The following is a 24787-nucleotide window of genomic DNA, read 5'->3' as shown; positions in this document are numbered from 1 at the left end:
CATAAACATTTTCTTTCTCTGGACAAGTAACAAAATTGTGTTTCTGTCACAGATTTAGTAAAATAAACCAAAAAATACTATATGTCTACGATATTTGTTTATATATTAGCCCACAATACTCAATCTTGTATCACCAAATTAAGTATCACGATATTTTCGATATTTTAGCTCGGGTTGTACGGTTTTAGAAAAAGGCGTTTTTACTGCAAAATTTCTGACACGTTTTGCGAATTTGCTGTTGCTTTAAAATTTGCGATCTGTGTTTAAAAGCTTAAAGTTGGAATCTGTCCAGAGTCCACGTTGTAAACAACTCCAGGAGTGTTAAGGTTCGAGAGAAGACTGAAATATAAACTGGAAAAGCAATGCTAAAATAAAAAAAAAAACATGAATTTCAGAATATCTTTATGGACATTCTTGTACATTATTGCAGCTTTTGATTGAGCTTTTATGCAAATTGTGCAACACTAATTTCACCACAAGGCTTCAGTTTGTGGCTGTCTTATCTCTCCCCGTGTTGTTACCATACCTCCTCCAAAGGTGAGGTGGGTAGAGACTGGAGAGAGAGAGAAAAAGAGGGAGGGAAAGCGAGAGAGAGAGGGAGAGAGGGTGCATGTAAGCGAGTGGCTCCTCCTCGTCCGCTGCGTGCCTTTTCTTGTGTGTCTCTCCAGCTCGGTGCGCACTCAACACTCAACCTCCAGTGGTGAGGACGAAAGAACACACCGTCGGAGGAGAGGAGGAGGGATACAACCAGGAATCCGGGACTATTTCTTCTCTCGTCCGCGAAAAAGGTGAGAGATGTAGTGTTTGCTTTTGCAGAAAGGGGGAAGGGTATCCTGACAGCAGCGGTGAGCGGGCTGAGGCACGTGCACGCTGGGGTTTTCAAGATTCATCTAAATTTGAATGGATGCAATTAGCGGATCGGAAAGGTAGGAATTTTTGAAGTAATGTAATTTGCTTCAAAAAACAGCAAAATATCTGGTGGCTGTAGTTGAGATCTGTGCAAGCATGTCCTGAAATGTGATTCTTGTATTAGTTTGCCAGTTCATATTTCAGCCTTTTTGTCAATTCTTCTGGTTTAAAATCCGAACTTTGAAGAGAATCCTAATGCAAAATCGCAAAATCGAAAAATGACAATCGGATGTTTTGACTGTGTGCTGTGTTGTCTGCTCAGAGGGATAGAGAAGATGCAAGGAGATGGGGAGAAGGACCACCTGGAGAGCCCCAGCCCGCTGACTGACAAGGAGAAAGTCATGATCCAGGATTCGTGGGCAAAAGTCTACGAGAACTGCGATGCTGCCGGGGTCGCCATCCTGATCAGGTGGGCATGTTTTTATTTTACTTTTGCGCACAACGCTGCACATTTTAGTTTTATTTGTATTAATTTATTTGATTTAATAGGGACAGTTACGCGCGTTAAAGAGATTGTATGTACGTAAGATTTTGGTTTACGCTTGACCTATCGCTTTCCCCATTTATGAACTAGACATGTCCAAATCAAATATAGCTTTTACTAGTGACAATTGTAGTGCTGATTTATTCTTAATTATAAAAATATTGGACATGGTAGTCAAGTGTTTTATGTTGTAATGTTCTCAAGAGGATTATCCAAGAGTCTCCCATTTGGGTTGCCAGTTTCAGTGTTGAAATCTAGTTGGTTTAATGCTAAAATGCCTCTCGCTGTCGGATCCGAATGGTCATTGCCAATTATTTATCAGTGCTAGTGCAGCCTCTGCAGCTCAGCGAGGGAATCCTGGAGGTTCTGAGCTTTCTGATGATGAGGTCTGTCCATAAACTGAGAATGAGAAAAACTTGGCAACACGGGTTCAGTTGAGATTGTAGTACCTTTTGGTTGTAAAGAGCGCTGGCTGCATCCAGTACCTTTTTAAACACGTAACAAACTGCACTTATATCCGAGGCAAATGTGCAATGCTCATTCGTAGAAGTTTGCATATAAATTTTAACATTCCCAGAAGTTTGCATGTAAATTTAACATTATACAAAGGCAAAACATTTCATTATGTCACCAGAAATTGTCTTTTAGTGTTGTCTGACTGACTTTTTTTTAAAAACCTGCTTAAATTCATGTTCAAAACCACCCCAATCGAAGTCCAGTTTCATCTCAGCTCTGTGCAAACTACTGAAAATGTAATATTCTAATAGAAGTGTTGGTTAATATTAGAGCTGCTCAATATACCATAATCAAAACCAAGTTGAAATTGACGCAATTATTGAAATCACGAAAGCTGCAACTAATTGGACAATAGAAAGTTCTATGCAAAGAACAAAATATAGTGTTAGTTATAGTGTCATAGACCTCTACAAACATGTTCTGAAATCTGAAATACGTGGGATTCTTATGTTAGTATCAGGTTCATATTTCAGTCTTCTCTTAAATGTTAACACTCCTGGAGTTGTTTACAATGTGCATGATCAGAATCCTACTTTTTAAACATATATCGCAAGTCCTATCACGATACTGCAGAAAAAAGAAAAAAAAAACTAGATCGTGCTGTCCTAGCCAATATTAAAGGTGCATAATATGTTTTAGATTGTTAATTACTGTATAGAAATTAGGAAATGAGCATGGGCGCTCTTCTGGCTCCATCAATTCACTTTGTATTGAAAAAAACATTGCCCCTCTCTGTAACTGCTGCTGTCAGACTCGTCATTTTGCTCTTAAAATGTTCATATTGACCCACTTTACATGCTTCTGGGGTTTTTTATTTCACTTTTTTTGTCCGTAAATCAATTCCTAATCCTAAAACGGATCTCTAAATTCTCTCCTATAACTGCTTGCCTCGCTGAGCTTCATTTGACTAGGTGACGTCACAGTTTCTTAGTCCACTTCTTTGTACAATCTATGGTCATAATCCTGTTTTATTTGTCCAGAAGTATCCTTGTTTTGGTCCTGTTTTGGTTTTAAGACATGATAGTAGAACCTTTTTAATGCCCCTTAGTACAGTAGAACAGTAGCAGTGCAATACGAAAAAAAGAAAGATATTCAAGATTCATTTTCCGATTTTTCTTTCCTGACACTCTCCATTAATTCACATTTTGGCATCGAAAGCACCACCATGCCTCTTACCGTTCCTAATCCATGTTGTCTAAATACAAACTCCCACAAATATCTTACTCCAATTGCCATATCCTCCTTACGCCTGAATCAACACGGGAATATTTTTAGGTCTGCCGATAAGATGATAAAAAAATGTGATTTCAGTAACATTTCTGCTCCGTTTTGATAAACCATTTTGACACTGCGAATTAAACTCAACCAAAACATATTGCTATCCCTTTTATTTACAAGTCGGGTTGTGTCTGGAGAATATCAGCATTCTATTTTTGTATATTTTGAAGTAGAGCTCCACTTTTAGGTTTATTTTTAACATTTATACATTCAGAATTGACAATCGTGCAATGAGAAGCATGGGATTAGCTCCGGTTAACGTTATCGATGGGTTTCAGAAGGTTTTAGGATTTGGAAAGTTGCCATACTAATTAACAATTTAGTGAAAAGTCCATAAAATGTTGTCTATAAAAGCAGCTAAAATCCAGTAAAAAGAAAAAGAAAGATTAGCCAATGCAAAACAGCTGAGTCTAACCCATAGACTCTATATATAAACTGACATACCGGTACTTAACGTGTGAGGTGCAAGTGGAAATGGAAGTGAGCACGGGCGCACTTCCAGCTCCATCGATTCCAATTCACTTCGTATTGAGATAATGTCGCCCCTCTCTGTGACCGCTGCTGTCAGACTTGCCATTTTGGTCTTAAAATGTCTCATAAACCTGCTCTACATGATCCAGGTGGTTTTATTTCACTGTTCTATCCGTACGTAAAATCCAATTCCTAATATGGAACCACTGTGAGCTTCGTTAGACTCGAGCCAAACGCTATTGGTGACGTCACACTCCTTTAGTCCACCTCTTTATACAGTCTGTGATTCAGCCAGTGCATCTGATTGGGTTGAAACCAGGCCTCAACTTGGAACTAGACCAGAAGTGGCCCTGAAGTGGACCTGAATAGTGGTGTGCAAAAATATCGAAATATCAATAGATCGTATCGTTCAATGTGATGATAGAGTATCAATGTCATGGGTTTCTGTATCTATATATCGCCAAGAGTATATGTAGTTTTTTTTTTTTGGTGTAGTTTACTCAATTATTTTGTTACAGCAGTACAGTTTAGTTGCTTGTTTAGAGGAAGGAAACTCGATTATGAACTGTTTTGATGATTAAAATGTGTGTGTTTAATATTATCTTTGCACAAGAAGTGGTTTAACAAAGACTTTTAGTATCACATCCATGATTTAGCATTTATTTTTTACTGAACCATATCAAAATCGATTTGAAATATATCGTATCGAATCAAAAGTGCACTGCATCGAGGTATATATCGCATCGTGGTCCATGTATTGAGGTATGTATCGTATCAGCAACTACCCAACCCTAATGGTAACACGAATAAAGTAATAATATTTTGTGTTAAAAACTTAAAAAAATAAGGGAATCTTTAAAAATGATCACTGTGTTCAAAATCTGTATCGAGCCTATACCTTAATATCGAAATCGAGTTCAGTCGGCAACTTCTTAATGATACCCAGCCTTAGACAAAAAGTAGACCAGAAGTAGACAAGGACTACTCCAGGACTAGATCCAGATCTAACCAAGTCTACATCAGGACTTAACCAGGACCAAACCAGAACACAGACACCTTTCAACCTGTAGATAAACTGCTCTTCACGGCTTTTCAGAATAACAAAATATAAGGACCATTGCCATAGTGCTTAAATAATACAAATTATCACATATTTTGAATGGTAAAAACCTGATGTTGGTTCCAGAAGGAGGCTGAAACCCACTGTTTATTGTACCTGATTTTTACTGTCTTAAAATGTGAAAAACAAAACAAGTTCAATCTAAACAGTTTGCAGTGGTCCAAACTAGGGGTGTGCAAAAATATTGAAATATCGATATATCGTATCGCTTAATGTGATGATACAGTATCGATATCGTGGGCTGCTGTATCGATATATCGCCAAGAGTATTTTTTGGTGTATTTTACGAAATTATTTTGTTACAGCTCTACAGTTTTGTTGCTTGTTTTGTGATAGAAAACTCGTTTATGCAACACATTTGACAAATTCACAGTTTTGATGATTAAAATGTTTGTTTATCATATGAAGTTTGCACAAGAAGTGGTTTAACAAAGACTTTTAGTATCACAGCCACGATTTAACCTTTATTTTTTACAGAGCTACAGTTTTGTTGCTTGTTTAGAGGAAGGAAACTTTTTTTATGCGACACATTTGACATTTTCACAGTTTTGATGAATAAAATGTTTGTGTTTCATATGAACATTGCACAAACATTGGTTTAACAAAGACTTTTAGTATCACAGACATGATTTAGTCTTTATTTTTAGAGAACTGTATTGAATCGATTTGAAATATATCATATTGAATCGAAAGCTCACTGTATCGAGATATGTATCTTATCGTATCGTGGCCTATGTATCGAGGTATGTATCGTATCGGCAACTTCATAATGATACCCAGCCCTAGTCCAAACGTATTCCTCGTTTACCGTATGCGTTCTGAGCATCCTAATTATCGACCACAATGAGTTTGTAAGTGCTGTACGGAGTTTTGCCGACCATACATCTTACAACAACTAACATGATAACACGCACTTAATTATCAGCCAATAAAACGTTTAAGCACGCAGCTGAATTATTTTGACTTCAAGAGCTGTTTATACTATATTATATCTGTAATGGGGCAAGACATATTTTGCGAATACATGGAAAAAAATCAGATACAGGACCTTTTTAAATATAACCATAACACACACGCTTACCGAATACATTCTTATAATAAAACACTGGCTTCCACTTCGAGCTACATTTCTGCATATCCAATATCCCCAACCCTCTCTCTCCTTCTTAATCCCGTTTATCACACCGCTGCTGGTGGGTAAACATTCAAACGCATCAGTCATACACCTTTGGCTGAGAGACCTGACTCCCCTCTCCTTATCGGGTGTTTGGAAATGTCGGCGTAGAAGGCATGGCAACTCCAATCCATCACCGGCAATCAGAGCCTGAAATCACCGGTTTGGTTTATCGCTCCGCTTCATTCACAATTCATTTACGGGCGTCCGCAGCTGTCTGTTACGCTGTCAAATATGAATGTGCACTTTCCTCTTAGGTTCAGAGCTTTGGAGATTCAGACCGACAAATAATGCAGGATTATTCAAACGTGTGTCAGTGAAATAAAACACAACTCCAGGTCTGTTTTTGATGATGTAGCAGCATTATGACAAGCTCACAAGAGTCAATTTTGTGTAACATAGGACCTTTTAAACACAAAAATAGTAAAATAATCAGTAGGGGTATGCAAAAATATATAAATATCGTATTGTTTAATGTGATGATACAGTATTGATATCGTGAGCTGCTGTATCGATATATCGCCAAGAGTATTTTTTGGTGTATTTTACGAAATTATTTTGTTACAGCTCTACAGTTTTGTTGCTTGTTTTGTGATAGAAAACTCGTTTATGCAACACATTTGACAAATTCACAGTTTTGATGATTAAAATGTTTGTTTATCATATGAAGTTTGCACAAGAAGTGGTTTAACAAAGACTTTTAGTATCACAGCCACGATTTAACCTTTATTTTTTATTGAACCGTATCGAATCGGTTTGAAATATATCGTATCATATCGAAAGTGCACTGAGGTATGTATCGTATTGTGGCCTATGTATCGAGGTATGTATCATATCGGCAACTTCTTAATGATACACAGCCCTAATAATCAGTATGTAACTTTCAGGAGGTGGCACATCATCGGCATGATTCAGTGGAATTAGAAGGTCAAAATCATACTTTGGAACATTCTCCTTGGAGACAGATCATTTTTATGTCGTACTGTGGAAAATTATAGCCAAAGGAACAGCATTTCCATGGAAAGAAGAGTCAGTTTTGTGGAGATACAAGCCCGCTCAGTGTGAAGGTCGCCATTTGCCCGATTTTGGCTACGATTTGCTTCTGCCTGAGTTCGGGGAGCCGTGACCCGACTTTGTGTCCTCGTGAGCGATTTTGAAGCCGCTGTGCCCCTCATGTTTGTGGAGTCAGTGTGACTCTGAGCTGCTCTGTCAGATCGTAACCACCAAACATCAGCCAATAAAACAGAGCGTCGGAGCAGATGGAGTGACGGACACAGAGGCGCAAAATACAAACTCGGGATATATCGAAAATAATGAGGAGACTTTATTACTCGTCTCTCGTAAAGTGGTAAAATTAAAGTGCAGCATCTCATCCACATTATCCACAGAAATTGTCCTTCGCAAATAATGACATCCAGTCTAAACCGAGCTATTAATCCAGTTTGAAGCGTTGTTTAAAAGTAAAAACGCCAAAGTAGTTCCTCACATGTGTCTGTTTGCAGCTTCACCTCGATCCGTGCGCTGTGTGGATGTAGGCGATAGTGACTCTACTTCCTGTGTACTTTATCACCAATCTTTTATGCTTTAAAAATCATGTATCTGAAGTTTTACACCACATTTCACAAATAATAATAACAGTTTTGACTTGTATCTAAACTAGAAGTGCAGTGCTCTGATCTTTTGAACACTTAAGAGTCTCAAAGCGAGTGGTTTTACTGTAGACAGGAAACGGCTGATGGAATCGCGCTCACAACTTTAAATCTTGTGGTCCGCAGACATGTCCCACTGAAGTGTTTGCGATCGGAGATTTTAAGTCTCATAAGATTCTCCTCGTGTCTGTGGTGTGCGCTTTTTGTTACACGTTTAAAATTTGTTTACAACCAAAAAATCCTGTGTGTGGCGACCTAAATGATGCGTGTTTTTCACTGCAATAAACAAAACCAAAATGACTTTTATTTGAGTTTTTTTGCGTAAAAAGTTACCGTAGCTTTAACATAATAAGTGACATTTTTAAATACATTCAAAATTTGAAAACTATCCAGTTGCAATTGTGGCCCGATCTGCAAACGTAAAAATAAAAATAGAATTCACCTCAAAGTGCACATCTTAAGCAAGTCCAGGAACATTAACATTTGAGAGAAAACTGATAAGACTGAAGACTGCTAATGTAACCCAGTGTAATCCAAGAATCCCATGCATTGCGGAACTTGCTTGTAGAAGTCTAAACTACAGGATTAGCAGGTTTTAAATACGATAATGAGGCACGTCATGTTGCTGGCAGACAAAACTAAAACTAATTGCACTTTTTCCGATTCGCCAGTTGGGTTTCTAATTTATATGTCAGTTTTGATTTTACCGCAATTGACTTGTAAACATCTTGAAACATGTTGAGATGGATCCATAACAAAACTAATCATCTTGAAATTTTCATCAGGACTAATTTAAGGTCCCATATTATGCTATTTTCTGATCTACGTTATAATCATCAGAAGCATACCTAGAGTTGTGTTGTTTGTGCATATTTAGCCTGAAGTCTTCCCTCAAACACTTTGTGATGTCAGGTGGTAATACAGGAAGTGCTCCACTGTGTTTTTAAACTCTATACACCTTCACTACAGTCCTTTGAACAATTTCAGCCCTGGAATTGCCAATCTACTGAACAAAAGGTAAAAAAAAAAAAAAAAAAAAAAAAAGGCTGTTAACTTGAAAACTACTTGCTGAAACCACATTTTGAGCTTTGGAGATGTAGACAGACTAATGATGCAGGATTACTCAAAACATGTGTGAATGAAATGAAGCACAACTCCAGGTATGTTTCCGTGGAGGTAACAGCATTATAACACGGCTTAAAATTCACATGAGTCAATTTTGTGTAATACAGGACTTTTAAATCAAGAATTTGAGAATAACCTAAATTCAACTAATGTAGATATTAGGGATGGGCATGATTAATCGATAATTGATCATTAAGAATTTCATCGATTACGTTAATTATAATCGACAAACCGAATGTAGGTTGCTGTGCGTAGCGTGACCAAACAGGGGTCCGTACATGTGTCTCTCTGCACTCAGAAGGAGCGAGACACAAACATTCGGTCAGTCTGCAGCGTACCGAAGCACAAATGCGTATTTAACTATGATTTGTACAAGAAATTCCACGCTTTCTGTTGCGTTCGGGACAAGTGTGAGTCCATGTGCACAGTGTACAAAGCAAGAACATATGTTTCGGTGTCCAGTGGGAAAAAGCTTTGCCAGGTGAGAGTCGCGCAATGTCAATGACGAGTCCCCACCTCCCTCCTCCCGTACGGTGTCCTGGTTTTGACAAACGCAAATATGGTCACACTAACCTGTATTCACCTGAGTCATGTCTTTTAATCCGACAGAAACTGACTGCATCAGCGCACAAGAGCTGTAGTTTTATTTTCGCTGAGTTTATGCAAATTAGCGATGCGGTTTTAAGTTTGTTTCTGTGAGAGTTGCACTAAACTGAATTAAACACATTATAATGTCAAACGGATTGATGTGGCTCTAGAGTCGTTACGGTTTATATGTCGTAAAATTGAATTTATTTATGCAGATTAGTAGTGCAGATAGTAATAATAATGATGATCATTTTAATATAAAAACGTTAATGATTAATCGATAATCGATCGTTAATTCTTCCGACGATCGATTAAGACAATTTCATCGAATGCCCATCCCTAGTAGATATTATGTTTTACAGTGTTGTAAAAAGAAAAAAGCAAACATGAAGCAAACATGCAAAACATGAAACTACACTGGTTTTTACAGACTTGGCATGTCAGTCTAGAGTTACTACATGACACTGTGCTCCTTTTATAATCCCTTTTGATGGTTGCAGGTGAAAGTTGACAGGCATTCATGTCTTAACCTTTTTATGTGTGTGTGTCTGTGGGGTTTTTTGTGTTTTTTGCAGCACTCCCAAATCTGTTTTCCATTTTCCGAATCCCACAGGAGATCAGAAATTTGAGATATGTTTTAGATGAATATTGTGATTTAAAACGTGCCAACTACAACAAAATGATCCACGTGTGTCAGAGATTATAACTACACAATAAACACAAGCAAAAATTTGTCTTCTTTAAAGTATCAGCCAATTTCAGTAAGAAACGTAAAAGTAGATGCAACTATAGTAACTGCAAATCAGATTATCTACATAAAATATATTGAACTTTTTTGATGTATTAAAGGCAGTGGCGGAGGGTAGCAAAGTACAAAAGTAAAAGTGCAATACTGAAGTACAAATTTTAGGTATCTGTACTTTCCTTAAGTACTTTTTACAGTAGATACTTTTTACTTCTGCTTCACTACATTTGAGAACATGCATTTGTACTTTCTACTCCACTATATTTTAGATCTGGACTGAAAAGTAAAATGTAGTTTCCTTTATGGTTTGAAACTTTATTTTTAGCATGTTTAATTTGAGTTAAAATCCCAACTCCAAATGAAAGCGACAAGATCAAAAATTAAGAAATAATTTGAATCACTTTAAAATCTGCTCAATTCTTTTTCAAAACCTTTACATTTCATCCATTAATTGTTCTAAAAATCTCAGCAAAATACTTTTACTCTTTACTCTTAAAGTACATTGCTAAACGGGTACTTTAATACTTTTAATTAAGTAGATTTTTGTCATGTCAGGCTCAATCTTTTGCCCCTGTATTTGTCCTTTTACTTGAGTAACAAAATTGAGTACTTCATCCACCTCCGATTAAAAGTAATTCCTTACTGTAGACACCCTCCTTAAAACATTCAATACTTTATGCAGTATTTTCCAGTTTGTAGCTGAAGAACAGATTTTTGCTTTAAAAATTTCAATTAAACATGAGCTAAAGAATAAAGTAGTTTTTAGTTTTTGTGTTATAGACCAGTATTCATGCAGGCGGGGGCAGCTAAAATGAATCTTGTTAAAATCAATAAATGAAATTATCGAGGTCAACATTCGTGAATGTACTTTTTGGATGCTTCAAAAAGGAAAATAAATCAGGGAAACTTTCTCTGGCCGCCCATCTGGGAGTATGATATCATCACACTGCAGACTCTGAAAACTACCAGTCGTTACGTAATGTCATTGTATTTCATCATATAATTTTTGTTGTCACTGTAAAACTTTTTTCACAACACTCCCAAATCTGTTTCCCATTTTCCAAACCCCATAGGAGGTCCGAAATCCGAGCCTTGAGCAGTGCAGGGTGAATTCTCTTGTTTTTCTCTTGCTCTTGACTCGGGTCGTGTCCTGGGGGCAGATGGGGACGTGAAAGCCAAAGTTGCGAGTGATTGCCGTTTATAATTGAGAAACGCTTCTTCAGTTAAGGGGGATTAAGGCTTCCAAATGACTGTTTAAATTTTCTCATTAAATTAGCTCCGTCGCTCGCCACCCTTGGACGCGCAAAGAGGTCATCACAGCAGGAGACGCCCCGAATCACACACCAAACTTATTATTAGAAAAGAAACAAGCGAAGTGAAAGAAAGTTAAGGCAAGTTTAAAGTGCCATTAGGAAGAAAGTCATTGTCAAGGAATAGAAGTACAAAATGGGATAAAAGCAAGATTTGATTGTGTCTTTTAAGTAACTGCATATAATATAAAACACTACATTTGTACATAAGTATAAGCAGTGTTGGGAAGGTTACTTTTAAAATGTATTCCTCTACAGATTACAGATTACATACCTCAAAATGTAGTTTGTAACGTAATCCATTAAATTACTTAAAGTGAGTAACGTAATCTGAATACTTTGGATTACTTGCTGTAGAGAAGCAAAGACGAGGAAATCTTCACATAAAATGTTTTGTCTGCTAAAAGAAAATAAAAAGCCCAGACTTTACTTAACCAAATAAAAAAATATGATTGATAGAAGAGGAGGAGACACGGTCCACACAGCATGGTTTAGTCCTGTTAAATCCTGTTTAGTCCTGTTTAGACCTGGTTTAATCCTGGTTTAGTCCTGGTCTAGACATAGTTTAGACATGGTTTTAGACCTGGTTTTAGACCTGGTTTTAGTCCTGGTTTTAGTCCTGGTTTTAGTCCTGGTTTAGTCCTAGTTTAGACCTGGTTTTAGACCAGGTTTAGAATTGGTTTGGCCCCAGGTTTAGACCTGGTTTGGACCTGGTTTGGACCTGGTTTAGTGTCCGGCAATGAGTGGAATTACTGAGAAAAAAAAAGGGAATAGCCCAAAATGTGAAAACATGAAAATACCACTGTGTAATCCATTTATTTCAACAAAGTAACTGTAATCCAATTACCACTCACTGAAACAGTAACTGTAACTGAATACAGTTACTCATAATTTGTACTCTGATTACGTAACTCCGGTACATGTAATCTGTTACTCCCCAACACTGAGTATAAGTATCTGTGCAGAAAGACAGTTTTCTTTTTTTGATGATTTTTGCTAAAAATGCAGTGTTCTGTAGTTACACGAACACACAAAGAAGGTAAATTAAGGTAAATAAAAGTATACATAGCATGCATCTACTTACTCAAAACATTCTTTGAGGAGGCAAATGTCAGAATCTGAATGAGTTTTATTGCCTTATTGTGATCCAGATGAAAAGATTTCTACTAGTTTTCTGTATTTGTTAAATGAAGATCAACTTAACATAAAATCGTAATGGAAAATACTTTAAAGCAGACCTATTCAGTTTAATTTCTTATATTTAAGATGTCATATTGTCAATCAATTCCAGTATCGGCAGACTTCCACTGCTCTGTACTTACTTAGTTCTCCAGTTTACTTTTCTTAGCTGGTGATATGTACAGGATTTGGCGGCATCACGTAGTTATTTTGATACAAATGAAAAAAAAATCAGCTGCTCGCTAGTGTGATCTGCAGTATCCATCAGAGGAGCCGACAGCTGTGCGACTCTTTGTTGTGATGACCTTTAAGGCGATGTCAGCTCCCACTGGCAAACACATATTTCTAACGTTGAAGGCAGCGGACACGTTTCTTTTATTAAGTCGTTTTAGATGAACATTGCCATATGCACCATCATTTTCACCTTTTAAATCACTTCTTAAGACTCATTTTTATCGCTTGGCTTTCCTTTAACTGGTTTTAGCTTGATTTTTTTTTTTTTTTCCTTATTAATTTTTATTCTATTTATTTTTATTTATTTATTATAATTTATTGGATTGTTTGCGTCATCGTCTGTTTTTGTACGGCCTCTGCATGCTTTTTTATGCTTTTTTTATTGCTCTTTGCTGCTTTTACAGTACATTGTAAATCTAAAAAAATAATAAATCTTTTTAAATTATTATTATTATTATTTAACCTGTCCAAATTATAATGTAATGATCCAGGGATGTCATAGATTATAACAATAAAGCAGACACAAGCACAATATGTTTTTTAATGTATCAGCCAATATCAATAAGAAACGTAAAATTAGATATAACTATAGCTTGAACATATATTTTATAAAGTACTGCAAATCAGATTAAGTTCAGTTTATTTTATGTAGTTACTTTTATTTTATCATTGTATTATTATTGTAGTTATTAGTATGTATTTGTGCGGCACTTTAGAAACTGTTTGTGAAATGTGCTATTGAAATAAAGTGGATTAGATTGGATTTTATGTATTAAAGTAGTTTTTTTTTATTGTAGATCTTCCTTAAAACTTGCTTTATGCTCTATTTTCCAGTTTGAAGCTAAAGAACGTATATTTTCTTTTAAAAATTCAGTTATACTTGCACTAAAGAATGAAGTACTTTTTTGTTTTAGTTATATTTTTCATCATATCATTTTGTCATCACTGTAAAAACTGGACGTACGTTGCGACAGGATGAGGAAGCTGGGTGACTCCACACATGATTCAGATTCATTGGCTGGACTCCCGCTGACTTTAGGGAGGGGCTTTTAGGCTTGGCACATTCCTGCAAGGGTCAATGTGCCTCCGGAGTCATGTGGGGATAGACGAGACTGGGAAAAACATTGGCAATCGGATGGTATTGTCAGGACAGAGGACAGCAGGTTTCAGCATGTGGACAGTCAATAGTTATAATAGACCGTTAGACTATTCAACTGTCAGGATTAAAAGCCCTGCCTTATGCAATCGGACACTTTGCGCTTTGGTGTTTCGTGATTTACTCAAACTTAACGGCACTTTTTATGATCTTTAAACTGTTTGCACTTGTCTAAAATATTCCTTAATTTCCTAATTCATTCCCAGCATCGTAATTATTCACTGTGATGAGTTTATAAGCGCTTTTGGAGTTTGGCTGTCACTGTAATCCGAAGAACAATCAGTATGCTAACAGTGCACTTCCTGGAGCTGCTTTTACAATAGATCTGTAATGCAACTTTCTTAGATGAACTAATTATGTCTATGTATATATGACATTTTGAAAGTAGCTACCCATTAGAGCTCGGTATCATTAAGACGATGCCGTTAAGATACACAGGCCATGATACGATACATATCTCGATACAGTGCACTTTTGATTCGATATGATACATTTCAAATCGATTTGATACGGTTCAATAAAAAATAAAAGCTAAATCATGGCTGTGATACTAAAAGCCTTTGTTAAACCACTTCTTGCGCAGTTTATATGAAACACAAATGTTTTAATCATCAAAACTTTGAAAATGTCAAATGTGTTGCATAATCGAGTTTCCCTCCTCTAAATCAGACATGTCAAACTCAGGCCCGGGGACCAAATTTGGCCCGCGATATAATTAGATTTGGCCTACGGGATCATATCAAATATGTATTAGAGCTGCCCACTGGCTACAGATCGGCTATAGAGACATTATTTATTTAAAATTTTGTTATTATTTTATATTTTGCTTGTTCTGAATTCAACATTTTAAGCAAAACTATTATTAAACATTTATTTTAATAAGAAAAGGTTTAACATTACATATCTTGACAGAAGAGAAAACCTGCAGATGTTGTTGAAATATTTACTTTGGCCCACGACTTTGTCCCAGTTTTTAATTTTGGCCCTCTGTGAATTTGAGTTTGACACCCGTGTTCTAAACAAACAACAAAACTGTAGCGCTGTAACAAAATAAATTAGTTAAATCTACCAAAAAAAAAAAAAATACTCTTGGCGATATATCGATACAGCTGTCCCCGATATCGATACTGCATCATCACATTAAACAATACAATATATGGATATTTTGATATTTTTGCACACCCCTAATACCAAGTGACGATAATGTGCCAGTGTTGCCAGTAGAGGGCAACAAATATTTTTTATGAGCTGCTATAGGTATTGGCGGGAATATACGTTATAATGAAGGCTTTTGAGTGATGACAGTGTCGAGGTTTGTTTGGTAAAGGTGTGCTGCGTGACATTTCTAGTGGAGAGTCCGTCACTTGCTTATCTCCATGGAAATATTCTTGCTTTGTTTAGAAGGTTTAATCTATACTGTGGGACATATCTACTACAAGATTAGCGTTACTAGATGTCTCTATTTACTCTGGAACCATGTGTCCCCTGTCCCAGCAGATTTATCCAAAACCAGTGATTTGTCCCAGTTTTATACAAGAAACGTCCCAGGTGTCCCTATTTTTGACCTGCCAACAGTAAAGAGAGGCATACATTGTGATTTGTTGAGGTAAAATACAGAAAAGCTGCTTAAAAATGACCAAAACACAAAGAAAGTGTGACTATACTGACTTACATGTTAGTCATGGTCTCTGCAGAACGATTTTCACATTTTTATTATTGGCAATCACAGAGAGTCATCTCTGTTTCCCAGAAGGAATTACTGTATTTTTGAGCAATAGAAACACCTCTTAATGAATAAATGCTATAAATTGATATATTTAATGTCATACTATGGAACATTCCAAGCAAAGCAATGCCATCTCCATGGATACAAGCAGGTGTTGGACCCTCCACCAGAAAAGTTGCACAGTGCACCTCTAAAGAAGGGCTTGATGGAGTAAAGGGAGGGTACTAGGGCTGGGTGTCATTAAAAAGTTCCCAATACAATACATACCTCAGTACATAGGCCTTGATACGATACGTTTTTCGATACAGTGCGCTTTCAATTCAATATGATTCGATACGATATATTTCAAATCTAAAGGCTAAATCATGGGTGTGATACTAAAAGTCCACGAAGTCCACTAATTTTGTGCAAAGTTAATATCAAAAACACCCATTTACTCATCAAAACAGTGAAAATGTGAACACAATTGTAGTTCTAAAATAACTTTTGGTGATATATCGATACAGCAGCCCACGATATCGACACATCATTAAATTAAACAAGATGATATATCAGTATTTCAGTTTTTTTGCACACCCCTAGAGGGCACTAGCCTGATTCACCAGCCGGTTTCAATTTGTTTCACTTTGTGTCACTTTGTCTGACCTCGCAGTGTTAGAATTTGTTCGCTCGACAGTAGTTAGATACTTTTTATCATTTAACTAATCACTGCTATTTGGTCGTGACATATGTAATGCGCTGCTAATGGGGCAAACTAGTATATTAAGCTTTTCCCAAATCCCGTAGGAAGAAGAGCAATAACGTCTTTCCCCTTGATAAAATTCCCCAAATATTCTCTTTATTACAGCTTTAAATCCTCGATCTCGGGAATCGTTGACAACACAGAATATATGGCTCTTCGCTGATTGGCTGGTGCCCAAATTTGCACTTCTGGGGTTTTTGCGAACTGTCTAGTGTATTTTCATTCCTGATCTAGTCGCTGGAGAGAAATGAAATTGAACGGAGGCACTAGGTGGCGCCAGCTTGGCTAAGAGGGCACCACCTTGTGACATCATCAGCTGGAACAGAGCATTTCAAGTTATTTCTGAAGGAGCCAGAGTACCATGCTTGCCATGCACGATTACTCAAAATTGCATGAATGAAAAGTACAATTCTAAGTTTATAAGACAACATTATTATTATTACATTGTTCAAACATCCTCAAAAGTCTATTTATGATAATATCAGCACTTTAAGGAGAAGAAGGCATCATGCGAGGTGTTAGATTGCGTGGGATGCTAGTTTTGTTAGGTATTTCATTTGTTTATAGTAGATTTTCTGTAGCTTGTATGCATAAAACGAACAGTCTTACATGAAGAGCAGTGCATTCTCGTGGAGTTCCTGAAACGTTTAGACCGTAGTGATTGATGGAATGTGTGTTGTTGAAACCCCATGGTAAATATTATCTTTCGGAGAGGAAGTCCGAGACAAGTTTTGTAGCTCACTGTGAGTGTTTTCAATCCACATTTAGTTTGGCTGCTCGTTCCACTGAGATGCCCTCTGGACTGAAGAGGAAACGGGCTCGTATCTGTGCTGGATTGTCTTCACACCGAATCCCTGGAAAGTCCACTCTCCAATAACAAACAGGCTTTAAAGGGTTATTCAGGGACATTACGCTTGCTTTTATATGATTTTTGTTTGTTGTTTCTTTGGGGTTTGCTGCCTTGGCGATTTGGCTGTTTATTTTTTCTCTCTTTCTTTCAGTTTGGTCTCTTTGCATTCAAGCTTTCATGTGGAAACAACAACACACTGCACTGAAAGATGTTTTAATATTTAATCCACCGCGTCCAAAGATTTATATGGGACATTGTCATTTCAAAGACTGTTTTCTAAAAAAGCAGGATCACCCCTTTGAATAAATAAGTACCTACATACACAAAACTTTCCAATCCTGTACTTAAACTGATAGATTTTGATATCTTATTCCACTACTGATTTATTGAAGTTTTATCTCCAAATAAATGGAGGCAAACTTAGAATTTGTATGCAATTTTTCTGTGGGATTTAGTTTTCTCAAATACTAAATAAGATATCCAAAATCCCTTCTGTATATTTTTAGTATCTAGTATGACATCAAAATCCAACCAACAAATTAAAACCTGTTTTTTTTTTTTCTTGTTTCTGTTTTGAATGTCCCAAACATTGTCCATTTGGGCGGTTTTACTTAGTCAGGCTGGTGCCACCTAGTGCCTCTGTTCAATTTCATTTCTCTCCAGCGACTAGATCAGGAATTAAAATACACTAGACAGTTCGCAAAAACCCGGAAGCGCGAGTTCGGGCACCAGCCAATCGGCGAAGAGTCATAAATTCTGTGTTGGCAATGATTCTCGAGATTGAGGATTTAAAGAGAATGTTTGGTGAATTTTATCAAGGGGAAAGACGTTCTTGCCCTTCTTCCTATGGGATTTGGGAAAAGCTTAATATACCAGTTAGTCCCGTTAGGGGTGTATTACATACATCATGACCAAATAGCAGCGATTGGTTAAATTAAAAAAGTACCTGCTTAAAGCTGAGCAACGAATTCTAACGCTGCGAGGTCAGATGGTTTGCACAAAGTGAAACCAGCTGATGAATCAGGCTAGGTTTTACTACTAGTATATGAAAATACTATATGATGAAAAATGTGTATAATTTTTTTTTCTTAGATTTATGTGAGTAAATTACAGAAGAAGCTCTAAATTAAAAAAAATATTTCCTTCTCACGCTAAACCAGATGCAATTCCTGGTAATGTTCTTGTTTTAGATCGGGATGTCACAATATATTCTTTTGTTTTGAGATTAGGGCTGAACGATTTGGGGAAATTATCTAACTGTTTGTTTGTTTTTTTCTGATAAGCATTGTGATGGTGATTAGCTTTGCAATTTAGGTTTTATTCTGTTCAAAGTTCATTTTAAACAGGTCCAGGAGAATTGACAAAAAACTGAAACATGAACTGAGAGACTAATACAAGAATCACATTTCAGAACATATTTGTACAGATCTAAACTATAGGGCTAGCACCTTTTATGCAGAATAAAAAAGGTTATTTTGTTGTTTGTGGAGGTAATTATGGTACTTAAAAAATTGCAGTATTTGCAAATTCAATTTTGATTCATCTAGCAGGCCTAGTTATGATCACTGTCAGTCCAAATATCACAATTTTATGATAATCCACATTTGCTGACCCCTTAACCAAAAAAAACTATGCAATCCTTAATTCACTTCAACATTCCCTAGGAGTGAGATGCTAACTAGGGGCACTGTTATGTCTGAAACGCTATTAGACTTTAATCAGAGCTTTAATTTCACACAATCTGACTAAAAAGAACTGATTTAACTGAGTTGATTTGTACGCTCAAACAAGTCTCATAAAATGACAGTTCACAGGCTCCTGAAAATGTGTTTTTTGTGACGTGTTTTTCAGACAATCTAAAACCGTACCAGGCTGCGTTTGTTAATGTGTGCATTGTGTCACCATGATAACTGCAGAAAACTCCTCCATAGACATACATGCAGAATACCCCACCAGTGTGATGTCACTGCAAAGACCTGAAATGACTTGTGTTTACTTCTAAAATTCTCACGTCCTTACAACTTTGTTACGGAGCAGAATAATCACAGTTACTGATTAACCAAATTATCGCACCGCCTTGTCGGCAATGGCTTGAATAAACTTTTTACAAGCCACAATAAAGTTTATTCAAGCCATATCAATCTTGAGCTGCGGATTGCCAATATACCTTGGCCACTGAAATAAAATAGAGAAATAAATGCTGAACAAATATTACAATTACACAATAAAGACCTATAAATGACATAAAACAGATATAAAAATTCCTCGTAGGCTGATCCGTTCTTAGAAAGTAGAATAACCTTCCTTGTCAAACACGTGTGCATCTCAGTCGAAAGTCCTGTGGATCCAAATAAAACTACAGATCCTAAATGCTGAGTCCCAAATTGAAAGAACTTAATTACACACACACATGCGCAAAAATGACCTATCTGTATTTAGCACTTTAAATCATTCCAATGCAGAGTTTAATGCTCAGGAATTTGGTTACAAGAATGTGCTCTTACCGCTTTAAAGTACAATCACAACTGAACTTGGGGGTCCAGTTCCATATACAGAGGACAAATATAGTTTTTTTTTTTCTTTCTTAGTATCTGGAGAGACCATGACTTATGTGAAAGAAGCTCCAAAACACCCTCCCCGTGCTGCAGAGGCTGCACTAGCACTGATTCATGGTTGGCCGCAGATGCTGGGGTGTTTATGCCGTGACCATTCAGATCAGAGGGAGGCATTTTAGGTTTAAACCAGCTGGATTTCAGCACTTGAACTGACAACCCAAATGAGAGAGCCATGTGAGGGGAGATTGGGTAATCATTTTGAGAAACAAAACACTAAATTCTAACATAAACAACTTGACCATCAATGACAAAACAAAATCCAAGCACTCCAGAAAAGTGAGTCTTCATCAGGGCTTCCTCAGAATAATTTGACATTGGCCATTTAAATAAAGGCCTTTGAACTATACTTTTCCTTGTGGAACTTTTACTTTTCTGGAGTGCCTGGATTTCATTTTGTCTAAGTTTTCATATTTTTTTTCCAAGAGTGATAGGACCACCTGCGGCAAACAGCCACATTTTTGTTTGTACAGCTTCCAATGTTTTCATGATTAAAGTAAATGCAAAATCAATTTATTTGACATTTCTACCATGTTATAACATTGTTTCTTGATTAAAAACATGCCTGAAGAGGTTTGAGATGTCATCCATGCATGTTTGAGTATTTTAGCAATTTACCCTATTTGAACCCTCTTTATGGTTAGCTGAAAGATTCTGTGCAATGACTACAGACTAGTTATGTATGAAAATTATAAAAATTTGGTGGATTGGTAGCGAGTTTTGACCCTGCAACCTTCTGATTTGTGGGTGAACGTCTTTACCAATCTCCACATCTCTGACTCGCCATTATCCTGTGAAGATTTTAGATTTTCCAACTGCTACAAATCACTAATTGACCTTAAGTGCATGTCATTTTTTATGATCTATTACATATTTTCAGATAGAAAAATGTTGAAATGATGGATCTGACTTGATAAAATGGGCAAATGAGAGTGCACTGTTTCTGCTCAACTTAATGGGTTCCCTCCATGTTTTTAGATTGCCTGTAGGTGTGGGAGATTCTGACCTAACATACCAAGAAATGAAGGACTTTTGGGTGGATTTGTTCCAGTTAAGGAGGCTGTGACAGGGAGGGCATCTGGCACATAGACATAGACATATCACATTACAGTGCTTTTGTTTTTGTATGGAGAGTAATAGAGATGGGAGGTATGGCTCAATGGAAACTAGACTTTTCCACAGCATGACATTAAGCATATCAATCTCCAGGGAGACAAGCAGGAGACAACACTAGGGGTAAGATCTGTGAAGATTGGGAAGTTTGACCTCTGTCCAAGCAGCGTTGGAGAATGTGTCAAATGGAATCTGGTTGAAGGCACCCTGTCAGGAGGAATGTTTTGGGTTCAAGGATTCAAGGATTTATTATGATTGTCACAAGTAACAACAAAATTACATTTAGAGCAGGGGTCACCAAACTTTTTTTCTCTGGGGGCCACATTATTGCTCCTGACTGTGATGGGGGCCGGGGTCGGGTCGGCCGACAAAGGAATACGTGCTGTTGTGCAGCCAGTCCACCTTTCAGCCGCCAAATCTTGTCTTTTCTCATTTGTCCTCGCAAACCAGCATACTCTTTGTGGCGGGTTTCGTAGTGATAACACAGATTATATTCTTTGAAAACCGCCACACTTTCTTTAAATATCAGACAAACTGCACGGTCCTTACACTGAACAAAAAAATAATCTGTCGTCCACTGGTCTTTGAAAACTCGGCGCACTCTGTCAACTTTTCTTACGAGACATTTTGTGTTGACTGTCTTTGTTTGATCTCGAGCTTTCAGGTGATGAAAATTCAGTGGCAAATGTAAATACATACAATCAAGATGCAAATGCGTTGTTATTTGCCAAAACATATCACATTACAGTGCTTTTGTTTTTGTATGGAGAGTAATAGAGATGGGAGGTATGGCTCAATGGAAACATTTATATTATATAAATTATTATATATTTCTCATTTTGACAATTACCCCCCTTTTCACTGCCACCCACCGGCCTAGTCCATTACTTTGTTCTCCAATTTTATTTTCTTAATTGATGATACGCATATTATTCATGAGTGTTGCATAGTCGTTTTGGTATAAATGCAACAAAAACATCCAACAACTTCATGTTTTTTTGTTGTGATGACGTTTATGGCGACATCAGCTCCCACTGAGAAACTCAGTTTTCTAACACAAAAGTCAGCAGACTTATTTCTTTTATTAAGGTTTTTTAGATGAATATACACAATACACAATAACTTAAAAACTTGGTGCGATGTGCGAATGCATGTATATTGTGTTGTGATGGCACTCTGAAGTGAGATTGACTTAGCACAGAGAGCAAAGGGAGGGGTTAGGGTTTATTTAAAAACAAAAATGAGACTTATAAAACATGTTAATACGCATTCTGCATATATACCATTTGCTATATATAGCAGGTGCTAGTGTTTGCTAACTTTGCTGTCTTGCCAGCTCTGGAGTTGCGCCAAATCAAATGCTTTGTGCAAGAGATTAGGAGATACTCACTCATTCACTCACTTACAACAGCTGCTTGTGCTTACATTTCCCTCTCTCCCCTCTTCTCCCTCTTTTCGCAGACTGTTCGTAAACTTCCCCTCATCCAAGCAGTATTTCAGCCAGTTCAAGCACATTGAGGAGGTAGAGGAGCTGGAGAGCAGCGCCCAGCTGAAGAAGCACGCCCATCGGGTCATGAACGCCCTCAACAGTCTGGTTGAGAGCCTGGAGAATGCAGAGAAGGTGGCCCAGATCCTCAAGTCTCTGGGCAAGTCGCACGCACTGAGACACAAGGTGGACCCGGTCTATTTCAAGGTGAGACACTTCAGCAATAAACCACAATATGGCCAAAGGCTGGTGGTTTGAACCTTGTACCCACATATACGTGAATACTCTTGTTTTTGTCAATAGGCAAGGCACCTGACCCACCTTTCCCAGTGTCTGTAAACACTATACACTCATAATTACATAATTTGGAGTTTTGGTTCTCATGACTAATTGTTCACTCAAGTAGCAGAATGAGATTCAGATGAGTCTCTTATTTGGGTGAAATCCAGGTGGTTTAAACCTAAGATGGCTCTCTCTGATCTGAATGGTCACTGCCTAAACCCCAGCATCTGCACTCAATCATGAATCAGCAGCCTCTGCAGCTCAGGCAGTGAATTCTGGAGGTTCTGAGCTTTGAGGCATCGCTTATCTATATACTGAAATTTGTCCCCTCTTATCTCAAAGTTTAGGCACTAGCAACACAGGCAATATATTTTTTAAAACCACAAGAGCATAGAGTAGATACACTTCCTTTGAAAATTAAAAATGTTATTTCAACATGTCTACTGACATAAAATATGCACCAATACATCTGGGTCCAGCAAATTTTTCCTCAGGACACTGAGGAGGCAAACAGGTGTGTGCACCTCCTTTTATATCGAGGGACCTGACAAACTCCTCTGAGAATTTAGAAGAATGTGTGTGGATATTCACATCTTATTTATAAACACAATAAATCTGGATGTATGTACCAAGAGTAATGAATTTGATAATACACCAGACTAATGAGTTGCAAACAAAAGTGGACTTGTATAAGAGCTATTGTCAAATCACAATTTCACACAAAGATGCAGAGTAGAAGTACTCAGAAGTACTAAGTCTACATTTTTCCTGATGAATCTTATGGATGAACATGTGCTTTGTATTTGTGCCTGGTGGAATCATCTGCTTGTCTCCACTGAAAGATAAATGCAGTGTCATACTGTGGACCTTTAAAGGTATTTCTATGGCGACAAGGACCAAAACTTTTACAAAACTGTGAAAAGCTGCAATATGTTTGTTTAGAAGTCCTATATCTGGTAAAATTGTCTCTTATGAGCTTCAAGCCATGTTAGAATGTCGTTACCTCATCAAAATCATTCCTGGAGTTGTGTTTTGTTTTATTCATATGTTTGAGTAACCCTTTATTATTAATCTGTCTACATCTCCAGACCTTCATAGGCTGTAGTTCCAAGAAATTCACATCCACAGTGACTATTGATTACATCTGTAAAGTATCGACAGGACACGCAACTGACACCAAAAATATTGTTCCCTTCCAGATCCTGAGCGGCGTGATCCTGGAGGTCCTTCCCGAGGCATTCCCACAGGTGGTCACTCCGGAGGTGGGCGCGGCGTGGACCAAGCTCCTGGCCTCTGTCTACTGCGGAATCTCTGCCGTGTACGAGGAAGTGGGCTGGACCAAGCTGTCCACGTCCAGCGGGTGACCTGTCCGGATCGTACCAACCGGGATCACGTACCACACAGACGCTTGAATGGCCTCTTTACCTAAGGAATCAACTCAACTTAAACTCTATAAAAGAAAGCAATGTATCTGAGAAAATGTATAAAATATAGTTTGTGTAACATTAGATAAAACTGGATGATTAATATGCATATACAATATTATAATGTACCAATAATAATAAATGAGTAGGTATCATAGCCTATAGCAGCAGATGCACGTATACTGTTAAAACTGCCACTATCTTTACCATAGTTTGGGACCAATGGATTGCAATGAAGGGACAAAGTCATAGGAAATGCCAGCAGTGGACTCAGCTCTTATTGGACTTGGATGTGCCTTCTATTGAATGTGTATATCGAGAAACTGCCATGTAAATACCATTCGGAAATCCTCCTCGTGCTGTTTTACTATTAGAAGTGTCGACCCACACGTGTCCTAGAGAGATGTTTTTACATTTATAACAGATTATAGTGACGATTGTACATTTTTACATTATCCTTTGTATATGTATTAAACACACTATATGAAAAAAAAACTGTGAATCCCATTTCTTATTTTTCCATTGCAGTAAGGAGGCCTAATCTTAAAGGTGCATTATGTAACTTTTCAAGAGGAGCGTCTGCAACCAGCTTGTTTTTAAACAGCTGTTATTAC

At 37.3% G+C, this 24787-nt stretch overlaps 1 protein-coding gene across 1 annotated transcript; it reads left to right on the top strand.

The window, feature by feature from the left end:
* The first annotated feature begins 656 nt into the window (after nucleotides 1-656).
* Nucleotides 657-24668, top strand: LOC110160588 (cytoglobin-1-like). The gene is made up of 4 exons (XM_020925265.2): nucleotides 657-788; nucleotides 1172-1318; nucleotides 22443-22674; nucleotides 23949-24668. Exons 2-4 carry the CDS (start codon nucleotides 1185-1187, stop codon nucleotides 24111-24113), a joined length of 531 nt encoding a protein of 176 aa, XP_020780924.1. The 5' UTR covers nucleotides 657-788; nucleotides 1172-1184; the 3' UTR covers nucleotides 24114-24668.
* Nucleotides 24669-24787: the final 119 nt, after the last annotated feature.

Source organism: Boleophthalmus pectinirostris, unplaced genomic scaffold (assembly GCF_026225935.1).
Source record: "Boleophthalmus pectinirostris isolate CB_2022bp ecotype Guang Dong unplaced genomic scaffold, ASM2622593v1 HiC_scaffold_17, whole genome shotgun sequence".
In the NCBI taxonomy this organism is placed as follows: domain Eukaryota; kingdom Metazoa; phylum Chordata; class Actinopteri; order Gobiiformes; family Gobiidae; genus Boleophthalmus; species Boleophthalmus pectinirostris.
Note: the sequence above shows the minus strand (reverse complement) of the source record. Positions and strands in the feature narration are given on the sequence as shown.